The 26,440-nt window shown below is 40.9% G+C and overlaps 1 protein-coding gene across 1 annotated transcript in view; it reads left to right on the top strand.

Annotated features, from left to right (window-relative positions):
• The window catches only part of gtf3c2 (general transcription factor IIIC, polypeptide 2, beta), a 28,326-nt gene extending 1,903 nt beyond the window's left edge, over positions 1 to 26,423 (top strand). Inside the window, exons 4-20 of the mRNA XM_085246537.1 lie at positions 394 to 500; positions 1,685 to 1,881; positions 2,280 to 2,365; positions 2,710 to 2,787; positions 4,120 to 4,221; positions 4,498 to 4,725; positions 4,976 to 5,087; positions 5,187 to 5,304; positions 16,386 to 16,417; positions 16,551 to 16,680; positions 16,865 to 17,009; positions 20,293 to 20,454; positions 21,843 to 21,921; positions 22,850 to 22,978; positions 23,197 to 23,454; positions 23,645 to 23,752; positions 24,566 to 26,423. Coding sequence (XP_085102663.1) covers positions 394 to 500; positions 1,685 to 1,881; positions 2,280 to 2,365; positions 2,710 to 2,787; positions 4,120 to 4,221; positions 4,498 to 4,725; positions 4,976 to 5,087; positions 5,187 to 5,304; positions 16,386 to 16,417; positions 16,551 to 16,680; positions 16,865 to 17,009; positions 20,293 to 20,454; positions 21,843 to 21,921; positions 22,850 to 22,978; positions 23,197 to 23,454; positions 23,645 to 23,752; positions 24,566 to 24,748 — 2,254 coding nt within the window. The 3' untranslated portion in view covers positions 24,749 to 26,423. The remainder of the gene's footprint in view (positions 1 to 393; positions 501 to 1,684; positions 1,882 to 2,279; positions 2,366 to 2,709; positions 2,788 to 4,119; positions 4,222 to 4,497; positions 4,726 to 4,975; positions 5,088 to 5,186; positions 5,305 to 16,385; positions 16,418 to 16,550; positions 16,681 to 16,864; positions 17,010 to 20,292; positions 20,455 to 21,842; positions 21,922 to 22,849; positions 22,979 to 23,196; positions 23,455 to 23,644; positions 23,753 to 24,565) is intronic.
• The last annotated feature ends 17 nt before the right edge of the window (positions 26,424 to 26,440 follow it).

Here is a 26,440-nt window from a genome sequence, read left to right as displayed (position 1 = left end):
GTAAGATACGCCTACAGTACTGAGCTGTCGCATAGGTTAAATGACGCTAAACACCGTCACCTTTTTTTTTTCTTCTTTTTTTTGTTAAATCATTTTTACATCAGACATCATCAGTTGAAACACAGGAAGTCTGAACTGTGACTCCAGACTTTGGTGATAGTTACTTTCACTATTAGTTTTGTGATAATTACACCCTAACAATCAGACTTTCATTTTTTGGTTACATGTACACTTATCCCCACATTAATTACATGCATCTATGTAGCTATATAAAAGCATACATTGCTAATTGTAAAATAATAAATTTTCTGTCTTTAAAACATTTTTAAAGCCATTTTTTTCATATAAATGGTAATATAGGCATTCAAAAATAATGTAACCTCAATCTTCCAGGGCGTTGAAGTACCTCCACAATTTGGCAAAAGACTTATTTGGGCAAACTGATGAGCCAGGAAGCGAAGATACTGGATCAGAACAGAAAACTCCCAAAGCAAGCAAAGGTACAGTGAAAGTCTCGCCGTCTCTCTTCCCCAGGGCACCAATCACAGCTAAGCATTACCTCAGACAGTTTCTGCATTTCGTTGCCTTGTACTTGTGACATGTGCAATGACAATAAAGTTGAATTCTATTCTATTCATCTTTTTACCTATTTCTTACAGAGTTAAGTGAGGTTGCTACCACTCTAATTCTACGTTCACACTGCAGGCGAAAGCGCATCAAATCCGATTTTTTTGACCCTATGTGACCCATATCCGATCATGGTATGACAGTGTGAACGACACAAATCCGATATTTTCAAATCCGACCTGGGTCACTTTTGTATGTGGTATTGAATCCGATACATATCTGATGTTTTAGAAAGCAACTGCTCTCTGAACGGTCATGTCGCATTAAATCCGTCTCTTACGTCACTGACACAAGACAGACGCCAATTATCTGCGCCGGAGAAGACATCGTGAACGCTTCCTGGCCGTCCAGTGTAGATGTCAGTGAAACTGTTGGGAAGACAACGTAAACATTTTATTTATACTGAATAATCTGCAGATTCTCACAGAAATCTGCAACTATCCTTTGAAGCACCGCTCCTCTCTGAAACAGCAATAAGGATAACTATTAGGCCATATGTAAATAACAAAATAACTTAAAGCAAAATTGGGGAACGTAAAGTCCGAAACAAGTCTTTATATTAAGGGCCATCAGTCAAGCAGTACTGTTTGGTCTGGGTCTAAACAGAGCATGTTGTGTGTGACATCTTCTTTTGCGCCGCTTTGTGGGTTCACACTAGAGCGCGTTTGCTATCACATTTTATTTGTAGTGTGAACAAGCAGACAAAAAAATCAGATTTGATCAAAAAATCGGAATTGAGCATTAAGACCTGCAGTGTGAACGTAGCCTAAGACCTAAGACCTGTAGACGTGTCTCCCGTCTGAAAATGGGCCGCACTTCAAACGGCAGGAGTTGACTAACTGGCATAGATGTAGTTATATTAATGAACTTGTCTGAACTTGTTTAGAGTGTTGTGTCAACATTGCATTTCATGTCAGTTGTTAGTTGTGTTTTGCAATCTCACAAGTTACATGCAGTGTAAAATTTCATATAGCAGTGCAGAAAAATTCCTTCTTCTGCCAATATCAGTAAAGATCTCTGTGCACCGTAACTTAAATCCCTCGTTCTATTCCTGCAGTGGGTAAAGGCAAAAAGAGGAAACATCCTGACAGTGATGCAGCAGAAGACGAAGACTTTGTGCCAGATAATGATGAAGAGGAGGATGCAGAGGAGCTGGAGGATGATGACGAAGAAGCTGCATATGACTCAGACCTCGACTCCAATTGTGACAAACGTGGAAAAAATCCTCCAGTTTATTACGTCAACAATAACAACGTCAGTGGTTTTCTCATTTTAACTTGATGGCACAGTTACTGGTTATGACCTCATGCAGTGCACTAGGGTACATTACTTCAGTACGGTATCTCCATATCAGTCTAATACAGAAAGATGAATCTGCTTGATGATGGTAATTAAAAGTTAAACTGTTGTGATTTGTCAATACCAACCTGGGCTTATAAATATGAGTCATTATAATGAGCACTTTATATCAAACATAAATCATCAGATTCTGATTCATCAGATTCTGTGTTTTTCTGAGACTAAACCAAAGTGCAAACTATTATTGATTAAAATGACCAGAACATTTTAATTTCTAAGTTTAATGCAGCTGCATAGAAAAGAAGGAAGAACATGTGCATAATGAGTTCATCCTGTCTCCTTCTGTCCTGCAGACATGCTCGTTCGTCAAAGCCCAAAATGGACTTAACACCCCTATCATGAAAACTGCTTTGGAGAGTGCAAAGACCACCAAGAAATTGTAAGTCGCAGTCAGTTAACAGTAATGATTTGTTTTCGTGAAGTACCAGTGAACATTGTCCTTTTGCTGTTAGTTCATACATCAGTTTTTGTGACGACATACACAATGAGTCTTGAAGTGCAAACGACACTGGAATATTTGAACATTCAAACCCTTTATTTTGAAAGCTTCTTAAAGTCAAATTTTGGGTTATCTCAAAATTTCAGCTTACAAAACTTCACCTTTTTTGGTTGATTTTGTTGAGGTTTTTTCAGCATTTTGAATAAGTAAGTCTCAGACTGACTAACTGCTTGCTTGTTTGTTTGTTTATTTAACAATGTGTTTGTTGATGTTTGTGCTTGCAGTCGGGAAGAGCACTACAGCAGCTGGGTGTTTCCAGAGTGGGTGCCCTCCACCAGGGATTGGGTTCCTGTCCCACAAAGGTAGTTTCTGTTGCTTTGTTCGTTTAATACAGTCGAATCCAGTTTTAATTGAATAACTCATTAAGTTTTATTTGGATATACCTTTTTATTTTCTGTGTTACAACGACCGTACCCAACACTCTTTACCAAGTAACTTTGAATGTTTTTTTATTTTATTCACTGAAATTCTAACACAAAAGTCATACCAGAAAGTCTTAGCTGCAATTGTGTTTATCTGACTGTTTCATTAGATGCTTAGTTATTTAGTTTGTGTTGGGACATCTGTCCACTTTTTTTGACTGAAGGTGGGCAGGAGCCTCTGCCAGCTGACAGTGGCAAAGACAGGCTGCACCTTGGACAGGTCACCACTCAATCACAGGGCCAGACAGACACAGACAGCCATGCACACCTAGGATCAATTTAAGATGACCTGTTAACCAGAGTGTCACCTGCCTTTAGTCACATTACTGAATCAATCAGTTGTCACATGGTCATGCAATGAGATATGCTGTATATGCTTTCAAGTAACCCAATGAGGTTCAGACTATTTTATACTCTTGGCAGGAACAACACAGAGAGACTCAAAGTCACATTTAAAATTTCCCATATCTTTGAATTGTGGGCTGAGACTGGTGTGAACAAAAAAGGCCCCAAACTGTGGATTTGAACCCAGGACCTTCCAGCTGTGAGGCAACAGTGCTAACTACCACACCACCATCCTGCCCTCATAGTTGCATTATATCCATTCATTAGTTCAAATAAGGCTTTTAAACTACATAGGAACAATAGTAAGGAGTCATCCAAATCTGATACTTTATCCTAATTAACCCTTAATCAACTGGGATTCAAACAGGCCTAATGGACTTATTTTGTCATTTTGGCTGTAAAATGACAAAATGATTCTCATCTTTCAGGAACAATTTTTATTTTCTCACTAGCCTATAATGAGTGAAAAGTAAGGTCATGTGAGTAAAAGTGGTAACATTTAGGCGGAGCTGATTTTTTTTATACACTGATTTCCCCCCAAAAGCTTGTCATCGTTTCTTTCTGAAACAATTTGAATTTTGTCTCAAACAATATCGCTAAGAGAATTCTGGTCATTTAAAAAGCACTTGATAAATAAAGGGTTAAACAATAAAAAAACAAAGGAACTGCCAGGAGGGGTTGCTGAGATGATGTCTGAAAAGTGTGGCTCCAAGAAGAAGCCAGTCTAGTGAATAAAGAAGAGACATCGCAGGACTATGTACCTGCGCTGGTCTGGTGGCTTCATAAAGGGAGCTGGACAAGGGACGTGTTATTCTGGCTGATATGCACAAAAGTTATTAAAAGTCTGTGTGTTCTGCTTTCATTTAGTGATTTGGAGAAATATCTGCCTCAGACGCCTCGCTCAGCTGCTTTCAAAGTGTCCAGGGAAGGACTCAACAAGGAGGAAGCACCTCTGCAAAGACTCAAAAGGTGACAGTGATCGCGGTGTAGTTACCCCCGGTTGATGATTTCCCTCAGATATGTCAAGAACAGTTCGATTGAGACATAACTGCTGCTAATACATTTCCAAAGAAAACCTATTTTTTGTATTTGTTTGTTAGTAAAACTCATACCTATAAAAATATGTAATTGTGATCATTTGCAGTTTGTTCTACATGGTGCAGATTTTTTGGTGGCTTTTGTAGGCGAGGGGGAATAAAGCATTTGGTGTCTTTTTTGTTTTCATTTTTTTCTGTTAACTGGCAGGTTCGAATCTATTCCCCCTCACCCAGAACGCTGGGACATGATGCTGTATGCAGGTGGACCAGTGTGGGCTCTGGAGTGGTGTCCAACACCTGATGGTGCTCCTGCTACCCAGTACATCGCTCTGTCCTGTCATCAACGCATGGATGATTTTCACTACGTCAACAAAACATCCACAGGAACTGGACTCATTCAGCTGTGGGATGTGGGCAAACTGAAGTATGGCAACAGGTACAAATGAAATGTGCGGAGTGGGAAATCACTGATAAAAATATTATATTATAAAAGCTTATTGTCTGTCAGTCTCTTGACTGATTGACTTGTTTGAACTACTTCCAGAAAAAGTCCAATAGTCCTCTGTAAACAAACTGTCTACATCATAGATGGCAGTGAGATGTTCCCAGAACTTATAAGAAATTTGTCTTTGAAACTTCAGCCTTTTTATATTATGTTCTCTTTTCTTTCACCTCTGTCCAAACAGACCAGACTCCAAGCCAGTTGTGGTCTATAGTTTGGCCCAGGATAAGGGCTTCGTCTGGCATCTGAAGTGGTGTCCTGCTGGCGGCTGGGAGCTTCCCACCTGTGCCAGAAAGGTAAGGTGTTTTTCCTATGAAGTGTCTTAGCTTTTAGCTGATATTGAAATGATGAAATCTTATAACATCCTAACGTGGTATCAATCCCTCACACTGAAGGCTCCATTCTTACCCAGACTGGGTCTTCTGGCAGTGGCCACCTCCACCGGGGTGGTTACCATTTATAGCATACCCCACCCTGATGCTCTGCACTCCAACATCACTCAGCCAAACTCTGGTAAGACTGATCATAACTCGCTGTGATTTCCCCTACACATTTTTTTTTGCAGCATTTATAACTGCTCCATCTAAAGTATTTTACTTGTAAAAATGAAGCGTGTCCTGTGTTCAGCAGAGGGCACTGTTGGCTTTCTAAAGTCTGAAGTCAGCATGTTGGGTGTCTATTTTCTCCTGTATCCTATGAGGACATAGGGATGCACTGAAGCAGTGCGTTACTGGTGGTTTATAGATCAGCGCATCACTATAAAAACACTGGATGTCTTTATACCTGTTTATTTATGAATTAGCTTAGCTCATTTTCTTTCTTCGCACGCCAAATCAGAAGGTTTGGCATGTAAACGCTGTCTTTGGATGCACCATGCAGCCCTTGGATTGTTTGTGATCACAGTAAAGCTCTAAGGCCTGTACTGTGAAACAGAATTCAGGGCTCAGGATTAAACCTGAAGTTGAAGCTTCCTCTGTGAGTTTTCAGTTTGATAAAGGTGACTCCCCGTGGTATCTTGTCCTGTAGACCTGACCTGCTCCTGATAACAGGTGAACATATAAACCCACCACCTGCTGGCTAGTTTATTTGGATAATATTGGCACAATTGTTTCATGATATCACAGGATTTTCGAGTGAGTCTGGACCCTTTTCCTGAGAAACTTGTGCCTTTTGGCTGAAAGCAGTTTCAAAGCATCTAATTTTTCTGTTTGTCTTTATAAACTCAAATAGTCATATAAAAACAGTCATTAAAGAACCAAATTCTTGTAGCTCATTCTAGATCTAATATAAGATTTCCAAGTAACCCTACAGGTTTAAGTTTTGTGTTTACACTTTTTCCTGTACTTGCTCCTTAGACCGTTAAATGCCACCAGTGTTGTCGCTTAAAATGTTAGACCTTAAAATTATAAAAAAAAAGGCTTTGGAGTAACACATTAATCCCATCAACCTGATCCTTAATTACTGAAAGTTTTTTTTCCTCCACCCTCCTGGCTTTGGATGAGTTTAATCAAATGTACAGTCATAGTATGTTGTTTGTGTTGGGTAATATTCCCGTCATGCCCGGTTTGTGTTTATGACCTAGTACCAATCTCAGCTCTTTCAATAATATGCTCACAGGAAAATGTCACGTGACCTACATGATTGCAGCTGCTAGGCTTAGTGATGCCAGATAATAAAAATCTATCCTGGTTATTTTGAACTTGCTTTGTATTGCAGATCTGTTTTAGTAGCATTGTGGTAAAAGAAAGTAAACATTTTCTCACCAAGCAAAGTCAAAGAATTTGTGAAAATATATTATTTATCTTAGTAATTAATTATCTTTATCGTCACTTCTTGAGTTCTTTTGCAGTGTATCACTAAGATCCAGAATATTGACTAAATCAGTCTCATATTTCTGACAGTGTAATAACACGTGTTCTGTGGGTTCATCATCTCCACAACAGTCAAATTTCCCTGTATGTTGTTTCCCTACTATAAGCAATGTGCCAGTAAACATGCAGGGCAGGGCAAAGGCACAGGGCCCACAGCAGTCTTGCTCTTTGGAGCCCCGAAATGAGTTTTCACTCACCCCACTATGGTTGGGTTGCCAACAGAAAATCCTCATAGAGACTCAAAAAGGCAAAACTGCTGTGGGTCCCACATGGGCTTGTCTACATGAGCCCCATACAGGTTTTCTATTTGCAAGACAAAGGTGTCCTGCCCTGTGTGTAAAAAGAAAAGAAAAAAAATGCCATTGCCATCTTTGTCAAGCTCAGATTTGTCAGTAAAAATAATGCAAACCTCACAACAAGGAACCACAAGCCACTGAATATTTGACAGCTTGCCAAAAAAGGATCAAAGTAGGTGCCAATTAATTTTCTATTGAACAAATAGCTAATGAGAACTTGCAGCTGTAGTCCGTTACACACATTTAAACACAGCCTGATGAACTCAAGCACGAGTATGTAATCAATCAAATAGCACCTTATCCATCATATCAGACGTGACCCTCATTAAACGTGGTAGAGCTTGTGTTTGACAAAGCAACAGTATCCACAAGAAACCAGCCTCATGCAGCTTTCACAATGGCCACAGAACACACACAGAACACTATCCAACAGTGTAAGTACATGATGACATTATGGATGGAGGAGCCTGTGGTCCAGTCTATTCAGATCACTGCGCTGTCAGTCGCCTCTGGGGCTCTGCTGATAGAAGACAATACAAACGAGATTAATGACGAACTTATCTGCCACATCCATCATAGAGAGAAACCCAGTTATGTCTGCATGTGAGTGTGTGTGTGTTTATCAGTCAGTATCCTCAAAGCGGTTCAGGCTAATCTGATTGAACAAAACACCATTGTGAGATCATGAGTATAGCATACACCTTACATATAAATACGCACATTTTTGTGTTATATCTCAGTGGACGCAACCTTTTTAGATCCCATTAAAGCTTATCTTGTTGGGCATGTCTTCCCAGTTCCACAGTGTAACAGAAGCTTTGGGCTCATAGGGACAGCTACTTTGATACTTTCACTTCGTTATCTGAAAATGTTGCCATGTTTGATATGAATATCCACCACATTAACACCATATATGAAATAAAGCACATTAGGTCCCCTTTAAATCACCTGATCTCTCCACTGAAAGACATGCACATTAAATTCTTCTACATTAACAATAATTAAAAGGACTAAATAAAATAATTTTGCATCATATTTTTGGACTTGGAAGCCATGACTGGGTAAAAGTATGAAGCCTACATCATGGCCACAGCTTGAGAATTCTTCAAAAGGGTTCCTGGAGTTGGGCCTTTTTATGATTCAGTTTTCCATCTCACCAGTAATGGCTTGCATAGGTGACCGTACAACTGCCTGTACTCTGATCATTATAACATTATGTGCACTGTATTACACATGGTTTGGTTTTGAAATTAAGAAGTATTTCAAATGCCTCAGTTTGGACATAAAAAGATAAATGAGACCCGACATTTCTGGTCTTAATCTTTTCTCATTCCCTCGTGGACTCGAGTTTCCATTCTGTTTTGTAGCCATGGATCATTGGGCTCAGTTTCCAGAGGGCTACTCCATCAGCCCCCTGCTTGCAACCAGAGGTTATAGTTATTGGATTGAAAGGTTACTGAATACCATACCACATTTGAAGATGGCTGCACACACAAACTACTACTGCAAAAGCTTGTTTAGCTTACACTGAGAAATTTTCATAAATACAGCAATCGTAACATTTGTTTTCCTTCAATATTTTTTAATGTAATGAATGTCTTAATGTTGCCACAAACCCTATTAAGGAAGACTAGGAGATGATCAGAATCTTTATAATCCTGTATAGCTTTGCTGAAGTTTGATGACCTGAGGAGAAATATGCTACACGTAATCTGTACTTGTTTGCAATTGGCTACCTAGTGCCAAAATCAACCTTTTTATTTTAGCATACTTAGATTGGAAAAATCTGAGTTCATGGAGCTGATAACTATAGACATGTGACCTATTTGGTTTAGTAAAGCCAATGTAATATTGAACTTTGTGTGGCATCTGTGGAGGCCTCTAGCACAGCCTGGCTGCATATCTTATTTGAGCGATATAACAGAACCTCAGTGTGTTTTCTTATCTGGAAGAAGCAGTAGCATAAATGCAGAAGAGGGAATTGGAACTAATTTCTGTGGAAAGTTGGGCCTTACAGCTGCATGGCCATACCTGCAGTTGTATACCTGTCAATTAATATCAAATATATCTTTAATAAATGTACACATGTGTTATAGTGTAGGTCTCCAGAAAGGTTCCTTCTGAAGGTAAACCTGGTTTGAAAGGTTGTCAGCAGAATCAGGTAACTGTCATTTATTTGATTTTTCTCACATAAAGCACACAAGAGGAGATCTCATCTCAGATTTGATTTTATGTTTAGTTTTGGGAAAAGTGCTCCATAAGTGGAGCCATTGGGTGGCATGCTGTGAATACTCTGGACTGTTACATGCACTATGCTCATAGTGTCATAGATTTGTGGAACTGGACATAAGTGAGGTTCAGAGATGTGCATGTAGAATATGACAGCTTAAAGACTGTTTGTTCCTGTCACTTGGCACCAACATTTTCAAAAGAACAAACTGAATGTTTATATGAAAGTGATGTTACCTCGGTCTTGAGAATAAAAAGAATAGACATTCAAGTGGGACAGTACCTTCATTTTTCTTTTCTTAACAGCACTCACAAGGTTATAATAGCGCTATTTTGTAAGCTGCAAAATCTGCCCCAACTTAAATGCTAAACAGACTAAGATGAGTCAATATTAAAATCATACACCATATGTCTCACAAGTAAACTCCTGTTCAAGCCGTAAAAGCACATACTATCTACCGAGGGAATATACAGCCATACTCCTGTGCGCTGTGTACATCCCTCCCTCCTCCAATGTCAACAACAGGAGCGAGGCACTGAATGAACTGTACCAGCACATCAGTGAGCAGCAGACAGCCCATCCTGATGCTTTTCTCATCCTGGCTGGGGATTTCAATCATGCAGACTTAAAGTGCGTTTTTCCAAAAATTCAACAACACATAGACTTTCCAACAAGGGGAAATAACACACTGGACTTTGTTTACACCACCCAGAGAGGAGCTTACAAAGCTTTTCCCCTCCCCCACCTCGGCGCCTCAGACCACATCACTGTCATGCTAATGCCTGCTTACAGACCGCTCGTTAAAGCCACCAAACCGGTTCGTAAGCAGATACAAGTGTGGCCAGAAGGGTCTTCAGAGGCTTTACAGGACTGCTTTAACACCACAGACTGGAACATGTTTAAGCAGGCTGCCACCTACAACAACACCACTGACCTCCAGGAGTACGCAGAGACTGTTACAGCCTACATCAACAAGTGCATTGAGGATGTAACAGTCACGAAAACCATAACTGTCCGGGCCAATCAAAAACCATGGATGACAGGAGAGGTCTACAGGCTGCTGAAAGCTCGGAATGTTGCCTTCAGAGATGGAGACGAGGCAAGCCTGAGGACAGCTAGGGCCAACCTTTCCCGTGGCATCAGAGAGGCCAAGAGACAGTACTCCAAGAAAATATCCCATCACTTCAAAGACAGCAGAGACTCACGGAGCCTGTGGCGGGGCATTCAGACCATCACAGATTACAAGCCCCCACCGCAGACTTGTGACAGTACTATCCCCCTGCTGAACGAGCTGAACACTTTCTTTGCTCGCTTTGAAGTCCGAAACAGCACCACTGCACAGAAGACCCCACCCCCTCCTGGTGACCAGGTGATGACTCTGTCCCCGGACAGCGTGAGGAGATCCCTCAGCAGGATCAATGCACGTAAAGCTCCGGGTCCTGACAACATTCCTGGTCGTGCACTGAGAGACTGTGCAGTGGAACTCACTGATGTCTTCACAGACATCTTCAACATATCACTCATCCAGGCTGTCGTCCCCACATGTTTTAAAGCCACCACAATCATTCCGGTTCCAAAAAAGTCATCTCCCTCCTGCTTTAATGACTACCGTCCTGTTGCACTTACTCCCATCCTGATGAAGTGCTTCGAACGACTAGTCATGCAGCACATCAAGACTGTCCTGCCCCCCTCCCTGGACCCCTTCCAGTTTGCGTATCGGCCCAATCGCTCAACCGATGATGCCATCTCCACTGCACTCCACTCAGCACTCACACACCTGGACAAAAAAGATTCATATGTTCGAATGCTGTTCATAGACTTCAGTTCAGCATTCAACACTATAATCCCCAAACAGCTCACTCAAAAACTGGTCCAGCTGGGGCTCAACACCTCACTGTGCAACTGGCTGTTGGATTTCCTCACCGGAAGACCTCAAGCAGTACGGGTCGGCAGTAATACATCCAGCACCATCATTTTAAACACGGGGGCCCCGCAGGGATGTGTGCTGAGCCCCCTCCTCTTCACTCTGCTGACCCATGACTGCACTCCATCACACAGCTCCAACCTCTTCATCAAGTTTGCGGACGACACAACGGTGGTGGGTCTCATTAGCAACAGGGATGAGACCGACTACAGAAGTGAGGTGAGACGCCTGGCCACGTGGTGTGCTGACAACAATCTCTCTCTGAATGTGGAGAAGACGAAGGAGATTGTTGTGGACTTCAGGAGAATGCACACCCAACATGCTCCTCTGACCATTGACGGAGCGTCTGTGGAGAGAGTGAGCAGCACCAAGTTCTTGGGTGTGCACATCACAGAGGATCTCTCCTGGACGTACAACACCACAGCACTGGCCAAGAAATCACAGCAGCGTCTCTTCTTCCTCCGCAAACTAAGAAGAGCAGGAGCTCCAGCCCCCATCATGTACACTTTCTACAGAGGCACCATCGAGAGCATCCTGTCGAGCTGCATCACTGTGTGGTTTGGAGCCTGCAATGCGTCCTGCCATAGAACCCTCCAACGCATAGTGAGAGCTGCAGAGAGGATCATTGGTGTCTCTCTCCCCTCCCTCCAGGACATTTACAGCACCCGTCTCACTAAAAAAGCCCTTTGCATAGCGGCTGATCCCACGCACCCAATGCAAAGCTTCTTCAAGCTGCTGCCGTCAGGGAGGAGACTGCGGAGTCTCCAGGCCAGGACCAGCAGACTGAAGGACAGCTTCATCCATCAGGCTGTCAGGAAGCTAAACTCCCTCCCGATTCTGCCCCCCTCTCCCCTCTTCTCCACCACGGTCTCACTGAACTCTGTCACACACACACACACACTCACTCTCTGACGCACTCACTGGCCTGCCCCAGTCACTTTGGGGAGCATTGGACTGCTTAAGCATTGGACCTCATAAGCCTTTGTTGTTACACTATCTCTTACCATACACTACTAAATCCCCATTTGCACTATTTGCCTATTTTGCACCACTATGCCTTCTTACTTAAATATTGTATATTGTATATTACATAGCTTTTTTTGTTATACGTAAAATTGTATTGTAGTTATTTAAATTTATTTAAATTTTTACTTTTTAATTATTTTATTTGCATTTTTCTAATCACTAGGGTTTGAGAGTAACGCAATTTCTATTCTGTGTATGTCCTGTACATGTGGCAGAATTGACAAATAAAGTTGACTTGACTTGACTTGACTTGACTACTGTTTTTCTCTGATACTGCACTTCCTTCATAAAGATAAAAAGCATAATTTGGTCATATTATCTCTGTTCAGTTTTTTCTCAGTGACCATCACCTTTGCTAACAGCAACTGCAGCACCACAGTCCTGAAGCATTGACAATTATTCATTTAATCGTGTGATTGTAAGCAGCAGTCTAACATTTCTTGCAGGTTTTTCACTAATAATTTTGCTGTCACATGTGGTCGTTTTTTTCCCTGACATTAAATTTATTTTAAGTAGAAAAATGGCTAACATCAGCGCGACTGTTTTTCAAAGGCAAAGTGTCACTTTTATGCTGCTGTGCCTGCAGTGAGGCGGGGACGACATGGAGAGGTACATTTAACCAAGTGAAAAAATACCAGAGAATTTCTTAATAGCTTCTTTGAGGCTGACATGTCGAGCACCGACTGAATGCAGATTAGTTATCCTAGCTTACGGGACCAAAAGTGGATATAATATAATATAATCTTTCTATATCGGCTGCAAGGGTTGAAGGTGAAATTGCTTTGGACAGGGTTAAAACTGTGTGTGTGTGTGTGTGTGTGTGTGTGTGTGTGTGTGTGTGTGTGTGTGTGTGTGTGTGTGTGTTCATCCTGACCCCTTAGTGCTGTTTGCAACAGATAATTATAAATGGCTTTTGTGTATCCAGTCACCAGAATGAATGAGCGCGTGAATGAGAGGAGGAGGCTGTTAAAGCTCCAGAATTGGAGGGCGGGGGGTGGCTGGAGGTTTTGAAGGAGGGGGTAGTGTACGCACATAATTTACAGCACCATTCTCCATCAGACAAGGATCTATAATTGAAATGACAAAGAAGATGCATCACCGAGCCAGTTGTTAGTGTTGGAAGCTATGAATTTTAGGCCTACTAGATGACACTTCTTGTATCCTTACTCTGTCAGTCATCAAGGACTTACTTGAGACTGGACAGGGAAGAAGATGGAGGAGGTCACACAGAGGCCAAGTTAAAGTGTGCAAAATTGCAAAATACTGTAATTTTTTTAAATTAAAGATGAATGCTTCTAAAACTAGGTTAGAAATTTTTAAAGAGTCCAGTCTTAATATTGTTCTTTAATTAATATAAAGCAAGTTGGAACATTTCATATAAATAAGATTCACTGAGTTGGCAATGTCAGAAAACATGGACACCACCACACATTTCTTTTTCCCCTTTCAGTTGACTCTCGTCAGCATCGACACTGTTTATCTCCTTACAACAGACTAACCACCATTTATCCTCATATTTTACTGTCTTTAAGCTCTGTCTGTGGCTGCTCCTGTTTCTGCTCAGCTAACACAGCTGACCGGTTAGACACAGTCACTCAGTCAGCCTTTATCTCTTTGTTTATCAGGTGAAATTTTTTAAGATAATCATTATTAATTGCACCATAGTCAAAACCAGAGTTAGTCAAACTCTTAAGTGCTTTGTGCAGTGGATCTTGAGGAGGAAATTATGTGATAATTATAAAGCTAAGTATGTGAAAATGTTGATTAAGAAAAGGGAAAAAAACTGATACAGTCTAATCATTCACCATATGGGAATATCTGTCATCACAGCTCATTATAATACTTTCTCTTTTTGCAACATTAGTAACTCTGAAGTTTGTGTTAAAACAAATGACGGCAGCTATTTAACTGTGTAGAACTGACTGGGATTCAAAAGATCTGAGCCTTAGAGATAAAGTAAGGGGCTGCTGGTCAGTCTGAGCAGCTGACTAGGATACCTGCTTTGGTGTTTTGGGCATGTTTAACAAAAAGGACACCCCGGAGGTACCCCCAGGTCACGGTAGCCTTGGAATTATAGAAGGAAAATCTATAGTTAGTTAGTTAGAGGGAGGTCAGGACATTTCTGGTGGTACAGCTACTCCTGCGATCCAGACTTTAAATTGCAGAAAATGAAGGAATGAATTATTCACAACATTAAAACTGTTCACAAGAAAAGTGAGTAAACACTGCTGCATGCCGAGCTGGTAGAAGGCTGCACAATGTGAGGTTGTTTTAATGTGACTGATGTGATTTTCACAATTATAGAGAGCCAATTATGTCCCAGAAGGTTAAAACTTATCACCCTCACGCTGTCAGACCAGCCTTCTCAAACTTCTGCTACACCCTAGTCAGACATATGACATCATATTGAATAATCACTCACTGATGATCTGGAGGGCCAAAAGAACAAGAGTTGATTTACAACAAGGTTTATATAAAATATTATTGTGTATTTTTCTGAGGCAGAGGTGAGGTGATGGAGGGAGTGGAACAGCGAAGAAGACACTATTAATCTAAACTCTCAGTAATCTAAACTGGAGGAGGAGAGAAAATTAATGATCTGGAAAAGTCTGACACCGTGTTTCTGTTTTTCGCTTTTAAACACAGCGACTGCCTAAACACAGATAGGAGAGTTTCTGCCAAACTAAATATCCAGTCATTTCGTAAAGTTTATCCGTTATCTGTTTGGGTCTTATAAATGTGCAAATCCTCTTGACTCTAAGATATATTTTTTCCACCTTTAAGGTTATTTAAGGGTGGTGTGATGGTTAGCAGTATAGTCTCACAGTAACAAGGTCCTGGGTTCGAGTTGAGTCTGTGGCTGAAGTTTGTATGTTCTACCATAGTTAAAAAAAACACCTATGTGGTGTTAATAGGTGATGGCCGTAGCATCTTTCTGTATTAGTCCTGTGACTGAGCCTACCTTGCCTCTCGCCCTATAATAGCAGTGAAAGGCTTCATCAGCCCTCTTACATCCTTGAATTGAATACAAGACCTTCTGTCTGTACTTCTAGTTATGTCAGGATTCCTGTTAATCTGTATGAAAAGCTAGCTAACAAGCTAAAGGTACATTACCAACACTAAATATGCTGGCACGTAGTATAGCAAAAACATGGTGAGGGTAAAAATGTGCTGCTTTTGTACTCCTGCTACACCTCTCAGTGAACTCTTTATAACAGAGTCAATTCCTTTTGCTCATACTGTATATAGCCTGTAGCCTTTTATGCATGTAAAATATCATTTGGCATTGCTCTATGATAATGGTGAGATTTGCATTCAAAGGGCCATATTTACTATGTGGGAAAAAATTGCAACATGCAGTGATGGGAAAGTTCTGCAGGTGATGTACCGTCAATGTGCTAATTTATAAACTGAAACGCATCATTTCAATAATGGCCAACACAATCTGCCAAGAGTGGGCTTCCACTAGTAATGCACTCAGTCTGTTAACATCTCTCTCAGTCAGTCCAAATAAATTAAAGCTCCTAGCAGCAACTGTAACAGCAGCATTGTGCACAAAATAAAAAAAAGGAAAGAAAAAGCTTACAATTAATTTAAATATTTTTAACCCTCTGAAAGGGAAAGTCCTGCAAATGCACAGTGCAATAATGAGAGCCAAACGGCAGTAACCACGCCTACACCTTTCAGTTAATACTACGACTCTTTGGTAAATCCTGACAGAGACGTTTTTAATACCTAAAGAGGGTTTTATTCTGGCATAGCTTGTTAGAAAATCTGTCCCAAAATGTCAGAATATTAACATGTTAGAAATGGGCTTCTTGACATGTAACATCACAGCTCTGCAGCTGAGCTTTAATTACATCTGACACTAAGTGAACGCGTCTCAGATTGAAGACAGCCGAGTCAGGGCCGTCGATGTTTAGCTGAGCCTGTTATTCTCACTGCTTACAGAAAAATCTTCAAGGGACATCCAGCACTACATTCATGCTCACTGTGTGAATTTCTGTAGTTTTCATGTTATTGTCATCAGTAAACCATTACTGTAGCTGTCAGGGTTCATTTCAGATAGCAGAGTGGAACTTTGAGTTGGGTTACATGACAGAAATATGATGGGTCCATGTACAGTAAAGGTACATGCTACCTGTGCATCAAAGTGAATCATTTGTTTAAAAAAATGAAACTTTTTAAAAACAGTTAGCAAAAAATCTCTGGGTATTAAAGAAATTGATTTTTATGTGTTTTCACAGGTAAAGGCATTGAAACACCTCAAGTATACAAGGTAGGAACCTGTTAAAATACATTTACACTGTCTTTTTTCATTGATGCTCATAATGTCACAGCCCTGTTGATGTTGTGTATCTACCATTAGGTTGAGACAGGACATAAATGAAAATGACCTTTGTTTTCTGCAGGTTAAAGGAGTGGTGACATTGAAGCTGGGCGCCTTCAAAGCCCCTCACCATGAAATGAGCGGGCTCGTCCTGTCTATGGATTGGCTTCCTGACAAACCACACAATATAATGGCTATTGGATTCTATGATGGTATGAATTGATTTCTTGCAGATGTTCTTGATTAACTAGTTGTCTGTTTGAGAGAATAAACAAAGGAGCAGTCCTGAGCTGATCTGATTCAACTATGAGTCAAGATTATGGATTAAAGAACTGTTTTATGCCAGTAGTTTCACTTTTCCGCTTGTTCTTGTTCTCTCCTCAACTCTCTCTCCAGGTGTAGTAGGTCTTTGGGATCTGACAGCGAAGTCTGCGCTGTTGCGTGTGCGAGAGTCAGACAGGTCGCTGAGTCTGCTGCCCTACAGATGCATCCTTGCTCACAACAATGGAGTCCGGTCCCTGGCCTTCTGTCCTGCCTCCAGGTGAGCGTAATATCAAAACTCTCTCTGGATCAAAATAAAACACTGTGACTTCAAAATCAAGATTTTAATCTGTCATGCCTCTATGCCGTATGCATTTTATTGAATTTTGATAGCTGAACAGTTCATGCTTATGAGGACGAGAGGGTGGAGTACTAAGTTGTCAGGTGACATGCTTGCTTAAAAACTATATCCAAGAATAAACTGTTGAGGTTACAAGCTAGACCCTGGACAGGCTACCAGTCTATCACAGAGTTAGTTCATAGAGACAGACAGCTGTTCACACCTACAGTAAATTTACAATCATCATGTATGTACCGACTCACTCCTGGTGGCTGATTGGTGGGGCCTGGCGCCCAGCAGGGCCCCTTCCAGGGGGTGTGGTGCCCTCAGGCCTCTCTGGCACCGCTGGCTGCCGGCAGACCCGCGGGCACGTCACTGCAACCCCCTCTGGCCTCTGCTCCATGGCTGCTGGGTGACCTCTCGTTTGGGGCTCTCCTCAGCTCTTCCCAGGAGGGTGGCACGGTTGCCCCTGTGGTGGTCCTCCTTGGGTCCTCGTATTCTGGGGCCTCTGAATGTCTGGGGCCTGTAACTCCGCCATACCTGCTTCATGCCCTGGGGGGCGGAGCTATGACTCTCCACACTCCCTAGCAGATCGTTACATGGAGAAACCTTTTGAATACAAGTGTGCTGATCCACACAGGTGTGCACACATGCAGACTCCACACAGAAAGGGTCCAGCTGGCCACTGGATTTGAACCTAGGACCTTCATGCTATGAGGTGACCAGCTTCCACACCAAATATACATATTGCATAATGCAAAGGCTCCAGCAGCACAAACATGGCAGACAAATCCAGTAGATGTCAAGATGCCAGCTACAGCTGTCAGTCAAAGTAAACACACGTCTAACTTTAAGTCTTGCCTGTATCCAGTTAGACAAGTTATTCAGAAAAGCTGTACTTTTACTGTAAAAGGAGAAATTATATCTGAAGGAAATAAATACATTATTTTAGACTGGGCTGTAAATTTGAATGCTGTTAACGGGAGTCTGTGGGAACTGACTCACTTTTTGAGGCAGCGTCACAAGGGACTGCAGTGTTTTAGCACCTTCACATTGGCCTTATTTTCAGCTTTAAAGGTCACTGCTTGTGTAACAGTACAATAGAATTTCAAAGCTCAGTAAAACTTAAAGAAAATACTGCAGTCACCCAGTGATCCCATCTTTGTGTCTTTATTTCATCAGTTTTTCCTTCATCTACTTTACTCTGGTAGTTGTTATTCGCAGGCGATTTGTTGGCGCCTCTGGTACTCGGAGCTAAAGGCGAGACGATAAATTTTGAACGCACAGAGTTGCAGTAGAGCCCTCCCTCTATTGTATTCAGGCACTAATTCAGAATGTAGGGTACAAGGCCGGGCAAGCAGCCACGTCCTTATCACCACTCAGACAAGGCAACCTGAATTAGCTCTATGCAAGTCAACATGCGCTGACCTTCAGGCTGCAGCCTTGCTGAGGTCTCACTGCCTGGTGTGATTTTCCATTCATATCTAAAGTTCACTCTCCCCGCTTGGAATAGTTAACTGACTCAAAAACTTCAAGTGTTTATAGAGGACATTTTGTGCTGTTTTTTCATGTCACCAATATTTATTCTTCATATCTTATAACAAATAAACACCCAGAAATAGGCAAGCTGCAGGTATGCAACTGGCTCTCTGAAAGGTATGTAAAGTTACATAAACCTGACGCTTGAATGTTTACAGGTTCTAGATGATAATGGGCTTATGTGAGAATCGTTCATGTGGATTTTAAGAATTAGTTTTGTTTGGTTTCTTAGTTTCTGACTTTTATTTATCTTTATCCCGTGATATCTGAGGGACTGCACTGTGTAAGCTGGATCTTCTTATAGTATGTATACCAACATAATCACTTAACCAAATTAACTAAAGCACAGGTGGAAATAATTCAGATGAACTGCTCGCAACTTTCTTGATGTGAGTAAACTTTTTAAATGCTCGATACAGAAGTGAAAACGGGATGGCCAATTTAAAAAATAATAAAATGTCATAGCTAAGGATTTGACTTTAGCCCCATTACGGACTGTGTCTCCTGAAATCATTTTTCTGTGCTCTGTTAGTCAGCTGATGTATGTGCAGATAGGAGTGAGCTGGAGAGGTTATTGAAATCACCTGTGTCTAATACGAGTATTCACAGATATACACTGCAAGTCAGTATCGGGGATGAAGCAGAATTGGTTTTTCATTAAAAACTGTCCAGAATGTCATTTTTCCCACTAACAGGTCAGTGTGAGGTCATCAGCGTCATCTCCTTCTAAACCCATCCAGCCCTGCCGACTCACCTAAAGCATGATTAATATGGCTTATATTGTGGCGTGATGTAAAAGCTTTCACAGAGGATTTTCTGCCTTGTCATGAATTTTGCTTTTTTGAAGAACTGCCAAATAACATTTTGTAAATGTGTATTTAACCTCAGATCAGAATTTGAGATAATGGTAACAATAGTTTCAAACACATGGTCCTGCTAAAGCCCATTTTGTGGGGCTGTGACCTCTTAAAACAAACTAATGACCCATTTTAGTCAACACTGCTTTAAAACAGCTGGCAAATACAAGTAGTCAGATGTAATGATTGAGGTAATTAGTATTTCCATTAAAACTACAACTGCAGCCTTCATTTGAGCAGATGTGAACCTAATTTGATAGCAGCCAGTTTTCCTCCACTTTTTAAACTATTTTCTTCATTTCTGAACCACAGACTTTAGTTTTCTCTAAAGATAAAACTAAAGTTGGATTAAAGGTGGATAAATGATCGAGATTAATCCCACAGAGAGAGAAAAAGCTCCTGGCTGGCAGCAGAGAGACTCTGAGGACGCGTATCTTGTCTGGATCACTGCTTTTTAATTACACAGTCATGCTGAAAAAGATCAAATCTCCCCTCTCTTTGTCTTTGCTCTGGTTTTTAACACCTTTGTATTTTCTTTTTCTCTCACTGCAAAGTCTTTTTTCTCCTTTGTCATCACATTCATAAAGCATTTTTTGTCTTACAAAAGAAATCCGACTATATCGATTGTTCTGCCTTCATTTGTTTTATGGCAGACGCCGCTGTCAGATTTGATCAATGTAAAGAGAATAATGACTTTCACTTCAAGCACTGCATCACATTTAAATCCCTGTGTTCAGCCTATTTATATTTTCCACCAACAGAACATCCTGGTCTGTTTTCCCATCGTCAACATGTCTTTAACTTTTCATTTGTTTTTTGTCTTCTAGATACCTGTTGGTGACGACAGGTGACGACCGCTTCGTGAAGACATGGGATCTGAGGAGGCTCTACGATCCCATCACGGTTCAGAAACGCTGTCTGGCCAATGAAATCAACTGGCCACTGAATGCACCGGGGGTTTTGATGGCCCAGGACAATGGCACCGTGGTGTAAGAAAGCTTGTCTCTGTTTCTTTGTTACAACTTTACATCTGACTCACTTACATTGTATCTCTGGTATTTGCCTCTAAGGTTTGAAAGATATGTTGGACAGTTGTAAACCAAAATGAACAAATACTAGAGAGTTAGTGAGTCCAACATTAAAGCATGGAGGCAGTCTAGCCACAAGTCTATCAATACAGTGCTATATGTATTTAATCATGCTCAGAAAAGAGACAGTATGTTGAAGCAGTGGACTCCAGGGTGAACCAAAGCCAAATCCCTGACCTCTGTCTTTGTTAGGGACACATTAGCATTTACACTAGAGAACATCCACGATCAGACCCCAGAGCTTTTTGGGAAAGGATTTGAGAAATCAAATCAAAATTTGTCTCAGTCACTGTTCACTTGGATTCTAGATTCCTAAGGTGCACTTTAAAATAAAAAGACTACAAAAGTACTGGGAAAGGAATTCTTTGACAGCTAATGGAAACGAAAATTGTCACAATAAGAACCAAAACAATCACTGATAATGAAATTAATAGCAATTCTTTCTCTTGAATGAAAATATCAGAGTTCATTTTTTCCCTTGAGCTTCTTCACAATCGCTTCTTCAAATTCAGAAGGAATCTGAAGAGTAGGATCCACAGCTGCTGGCACATCCCTCAGGTACTCAGCCTCTCCTGAGATTTTCACCTGGTCAGCAAATGGTAAATGGCCTGTATTTGTATAGCGCTTTACTTAGTCCCTAAGGACCCCAAAGCGCTTTACACTACATTCAGTCATCCACCCATTCACACACACATTCACACACTGGTGATGGCAAGCTACATTGTAGCCACAGCTGCCCTGTGGCGCACTGACAGAGGTGAGAGTGTGGGAGCTGGTTTGGTGCTGGGTTCATGTACGCTCTTTTAGCTCATGGGACTAACTGTGTCAGCCCTAACCTAAAAGTCACCACATGAAACTCCTATTTACAGAAGTCTTTCCACTGTATCAGTGTCCTAACTGAGTTTCATTTGGCATACTCACTTGTGATTTTTGTGTCCCAAAAAGTTAAAGTGTGGAAAACGGCCAGCACCTTCCAAAGATTATGAACTTCAGGTTACAGCTTTGTAAATTCTGTAGTAGAAACAGTCTGGAAGATGAACAGAGTGGCTGCATTTAGCATTGAAAACAAAAATTCAGCATCAAATGTAATATCGTAGTTCATCCTTACTTTTCAGAGTGATTCAAACTCCAAAGGTAGTGGAGCTTACACTAGCCATAGTGTGACCTTCCTGCCTCCTAACAAGCTCCACATCCCCACTTCTCCTCTGCGATCTGTCAACATATGCAGTCTTGAAGTAAGAATAAAAAAAGTCATTATGACTCGTTCTTTCTCTCTTTTTTTAATTTAGGAAAGGTTCACAAGGAGTCCATTACATCGACCATCACATGCGCTCGCTCTTTGCACTTCCCCGGTCCGGCACTGTGTGGGTGAGTGTAGCTGTTGTAATCTTCCATTCTTCAGTCATCAGCAGCCCATAATTCAGTCACAGAGCACAAAATAAAATAGCTTTGAACTTCAGGAAACCTTTAAATCAGGGGCACGACGGTCATTTTCGAGACGATGAAGAAAGTTTGAGGATGTTAATATTATTCAATATATATGGATAAAAGGTAGTTAAGGCCAACACAGACTTCTGGAGTATAAAGGTATTCCATAGTTTTGTTACTGCCAGAAATTCCTCTCAAAGGTCAAATCCAAGTCTTGCATTTCACTCGTCTTTCTTACACTGCAGCCAGTTTTTTCCTCCTGAGGATGTGAATCTTTAGAAGTTTTTCTGGTAGGTTTCAGAGTTTTTTTTTCCAAGTGTCAGGACATTTTGCCTTCGTTTGGAACCGTCTCCAGCAGTGGATTAGTCCACGTTTTTTTCTTAAGTGAGTATTTATGGGAGAAGAGTTGCCCTCTAGTATTAAATTGATTTAAAATAAACTACAGTCCGTGTTTTATTGTGATTAATGAACACGTCCCCCATCACAACAGTGTGGTGTTAAATAGTTTAGGCCAGGCGTAGAGCGAGGTGGCATTGAGCAATAGGAAAGGTATAGGATGTGTCAGTTATGGATTCAAAACAGTATTTTATCGTTTTGTTGATGATGAGGAAAATAAAGACTGCTACCTTCTTTTACCCTTTGTAATCATTGAAAACCTCCTTTTGCTGCAGTGTTTTGGGTTTAATTGTGTGTGAGTTGAAAAAAACTACTGGAACTGATACATTTGAGGCTAGTTGTGCTTCTGTAATTAGTCTCATTACTCAAACTATCCCTGAGTGTCTGAAATTTGCTCTAAGTTACTGAGAGAAACTTTTTTTCCTAGCAGTGCTGTGTGATTTAATATTTCATTTTCTATGCGTCCCTGCAGTCTCTGTCATACACCGAGTGGATTAACAGTCTGGTGACCGCAGACAGCTTCGGAGAGGTGATTTTCTCTCTGTTACCTCAGATCAGCTACGTTGCTCCTTACATCAAACGCACAATAGAGAGACGATTTGTAAGTTTACTTTTCCTTTACTTTTATCGCTCTTTATTTTTCCCTATGTTTACTTCAAAAATATCATTTTACATTATATCAGATGTCATATAAAATTGGTAGTGTTCATAGAAAATAAGACAAAGAACATGAATTGAACATGTGGCCAGTTGCAGTGAAAGAATTGCTCAGATTTAGAGACAAGCTAACGGTCCATTTTATTAACCTGTTCCCTTCAGCCCATCTACTTCACATCTATGGTGCCTTATGATGCAACGGAGAGAGAAAAACAAGAAATGGGAGGAGAGGAAGAGGAAGGAAACGCAGTTGAAGAGCAGCAGGGAGAAGAGACAGAAGAACCAGATGCTACACAGGAAGCAGGAAATGAGAACGACAGTGAAGGAGGAAGAGTTGGACGAAAATGTCCTCCGCTGAAATTCCAGACCTACAAAGAGGCTACAAAGAAATACTGCCTCCACTATACAGATTTTGATTTTGTGGGTTAATTTTTATCTTCATTTGGTTTCATTGTTTTTTATTAAACAGACATTTATTAAAAAGTAAGGAATGTTCAAGTAATATATGTAGGCCAAAGACAAACTGGAGAAAAAGGCTATAGTAGAATAGAGAACGAAATAAGAGGAAGACCACACTGACACTGTAATAATCATACACTCTGACTTTCAGCGGACCACTGCAGGAAGCGAGAGGCGAGCTGTGTGGAAACGCATGAAAGACACAGAAGTGAAGGCAAAGATCATCCTGGATGACATGCCTTTGTCTGCTCTATATAAGGTATCTGAAACACACACACACAGGGCGGGTATCATCAGACTCCAGCTGTAGTGCAACACAAAGAGAAAAAGCAGGAAAAGATAGACAGTGCAATGAGAGGAAATGGAGGTGAGATCTGTAAGAATAGCCTCTTCCTCCTCCCTCTTCTGCCTCCTCCTCTGATGGGCAGCTATAAAGGGGCTGAATGTAATGATGTGTTAAATGAGAAAAATGTCACCCTCAGTGGAAGGAGGGAGGGGGAGATGGAAAGCAGCCATTTGAGGATTTGATGTGTTTAATTTTAAGAGAGGCAGAGTGGAGGGTGTCGCTGTGCCCTCTGGGATGAAATGATGGACGGAGACTTCTTGGGACAGGCTCCAAAACAAAACTGGAAAGGTTTTTGACTGGCTCTTTGTCTGAGAGGGATAAATGGATTAGAAAGAGGAGGATGGCAACTTGGGAAGGAGAAGTGAAAAAATATAGGGAGGCGTGCACCAGGAGGATTTATAGTGGTGAGTGGGGTGGATAAGCGTCTGTAAAGAAATCAGGGGGAAGTGATGATATTGACTCAGAGCTACAGCTGCGTCATTCACTGTGGACAGAGAAAACAAGAAATTAGCCTATAAATAAAAAACACTGTCGCCTTAGTAGAACACAAAGAAAGCTGTTTGTATTAAATGTGGAGTCCCTCAGGGATCCACACTTGGTCCTCTGCTTTTCTGCCTGTAAATAATGCCAGTATCTGCTCTTCTGTAAATTGACCTCTGATGTTCAGTTGTTGGTTGAAGAGCACAGACGAGAAATATTCTCAGCTGTCTTTTCTCATTTCTTCAGGTTCGTTTCAACCCAAACATGAGCTGCCACGACTGGGTTGCATCCGGGGGTCAGACTGGACTGGTTAGATTTAACTGTGTAAGGGCTCTGATGAACTCTCATCTGAAGAAGATGATTGGTGAGAGTCAGGCCCAGTTCAACGCTCTGTACTCGCCGGGCCAAGCGGTGACAGAGCAGCTATAGCAGGAGTTTAACTTTGCTACGGTGGGTTGTACTCCCTCAAGAGACAGTCAAAAAAGTGACCTCTGAAACACGCAGCTGTGAATAATGAAAATATGTATGAATATTACGTTTTTATTCTTATACATTTGTATATGTTGAAAATCAGTCAACGAAAACTAATGACATCAAGCCATGAAGGTACTACAGGTTTAATTGGTCCAGGTTTTGAAGCATCTAGACATGGCTAGATATATCCAAATTGTCTGAATGTCACTCCGTATATAATGAAGTTCAACTTTAAATTGACATAATTACAGTATGCAAGCTAACAAAAGTAAAACTCTCTCATGACCAGTTTAGGGGCTTTTCTTTTGATCTTTGGTCATCGTTGACCCTGAGAAACTGAAGCAAGACTTTCTCTCTGTAAACCAAACCCAACCAGAATCTGTTGAATTCAAAGCCATTTAATTTTTCCTGGCAATTAAATGTTTCCATGTTTTCCATTTTCTTCTTATCAAATTATAATAAAAGTCCTAATAATGACAGTTCTGTTCTCTACATCAGAAAAACTGCAGCAGTTGACAGTTAAGTGCCTTTCATAACCCTCACTCACACAGGCCTAGAGACCATTTCAGTGATGAAATGTGTGTCCGCCACCTGGTTGGAGAGTGGTTGTTTGCACATGAATTTGGTTGCAAAGAGGAACACGGTGCTGCAACAAAAACCTTCTGGTGATTGATTTGGTCGTTTTGATTACATTACAACAGTTGCCCATAGTTTACATGGAAGACGCCAGATTGTCTGCAAACACTTGCAAAATGTTCTCCAAGCAACATTGAAACTGAAAAGCGCGACACGTGGAGAATGCTCACCTTCAAAGTAAAAGTTGGACCTTTTACAACCTGTTAGTTACAGCAGGAAAGCGCAACCTTTTCTTTGAAGGCACATGTTCTCAGTGCGACGGAGAGCTGAAAGACGTTTAAAACGTTATTTTTTTTAAAGTGAGGATGGCGTTGTTTTCCAAAGAATTGGTGCGTCATGCCAATATTTCTTAGGCTTACTAGCAAGAGTGTTCTGGAACGTCATAAGTAATTTCATTAGTTAAACCCACTGGTGTTTGTAATATTTCCAGACTTTCTCACGCGTTGTTTAATTTGTGACTTTGTTTTTAGAGAGGGTTTTTTTTTGTGCATTCCCTCATTTTGTTATCAGCCTCTCACGTTATCGGTAGCAGGCTGGGAGCTAATTTTGGCTGCGTTTGCTTGTTCAAACAACTCAGGCTCTAATTAGGGAAAATACTTGAATTTTTTGTATCTACAGGATATAACACTTAGAAATGTTAAATCTTTTTCTTACCTGGTGTACATTTTCCCGTTGTTGTTTTTCTCCAACTTTATTTATTTTTAACTGTCTACAAGAAAATAATAGTGAGGTGTAATTAATTACTGGCATCACTTTTTTTTAAAGACACATTTCCCTCTGAGTTAAATTAGGGGTTTTAAAGTGTGCTTCATTTTTTGATTAATTATAAATTTTAGTGACAGTTTCACAATAATATTTCATTATAGTGTTGTCAGCCGTGGCCATATTTCATCACTGACAACATTATCTTTAACTTATTCATAAAAGCATCGAAATGTTCTTCTCCCTGCTCGCTTTTGCTTTTTTTGAAATGTTACATATAATAAATTTTATAATAAAGCAAGACCGTGG

Source organism: Mchenga conophoros, linkage group LG15, assembly GCF_057382185.1.
Source record: "Mchenga conophoros isolate Kocher_MC1m ecotype Shallow Benthic linkage group LG15, M_conophoros_male_GT1.1, whole genome shotgun sequence".
Taxonomy (NCBI): domain Eukaryota; kingdom Metazoa; phylum Chordata; class Actinopteri; order Cichliformes; family Cichlidae; genus Mchenga; species Mchenga conophoros.
This window is presented reverse-complemented; position numbering and strand designations above follow the sequence as displayed.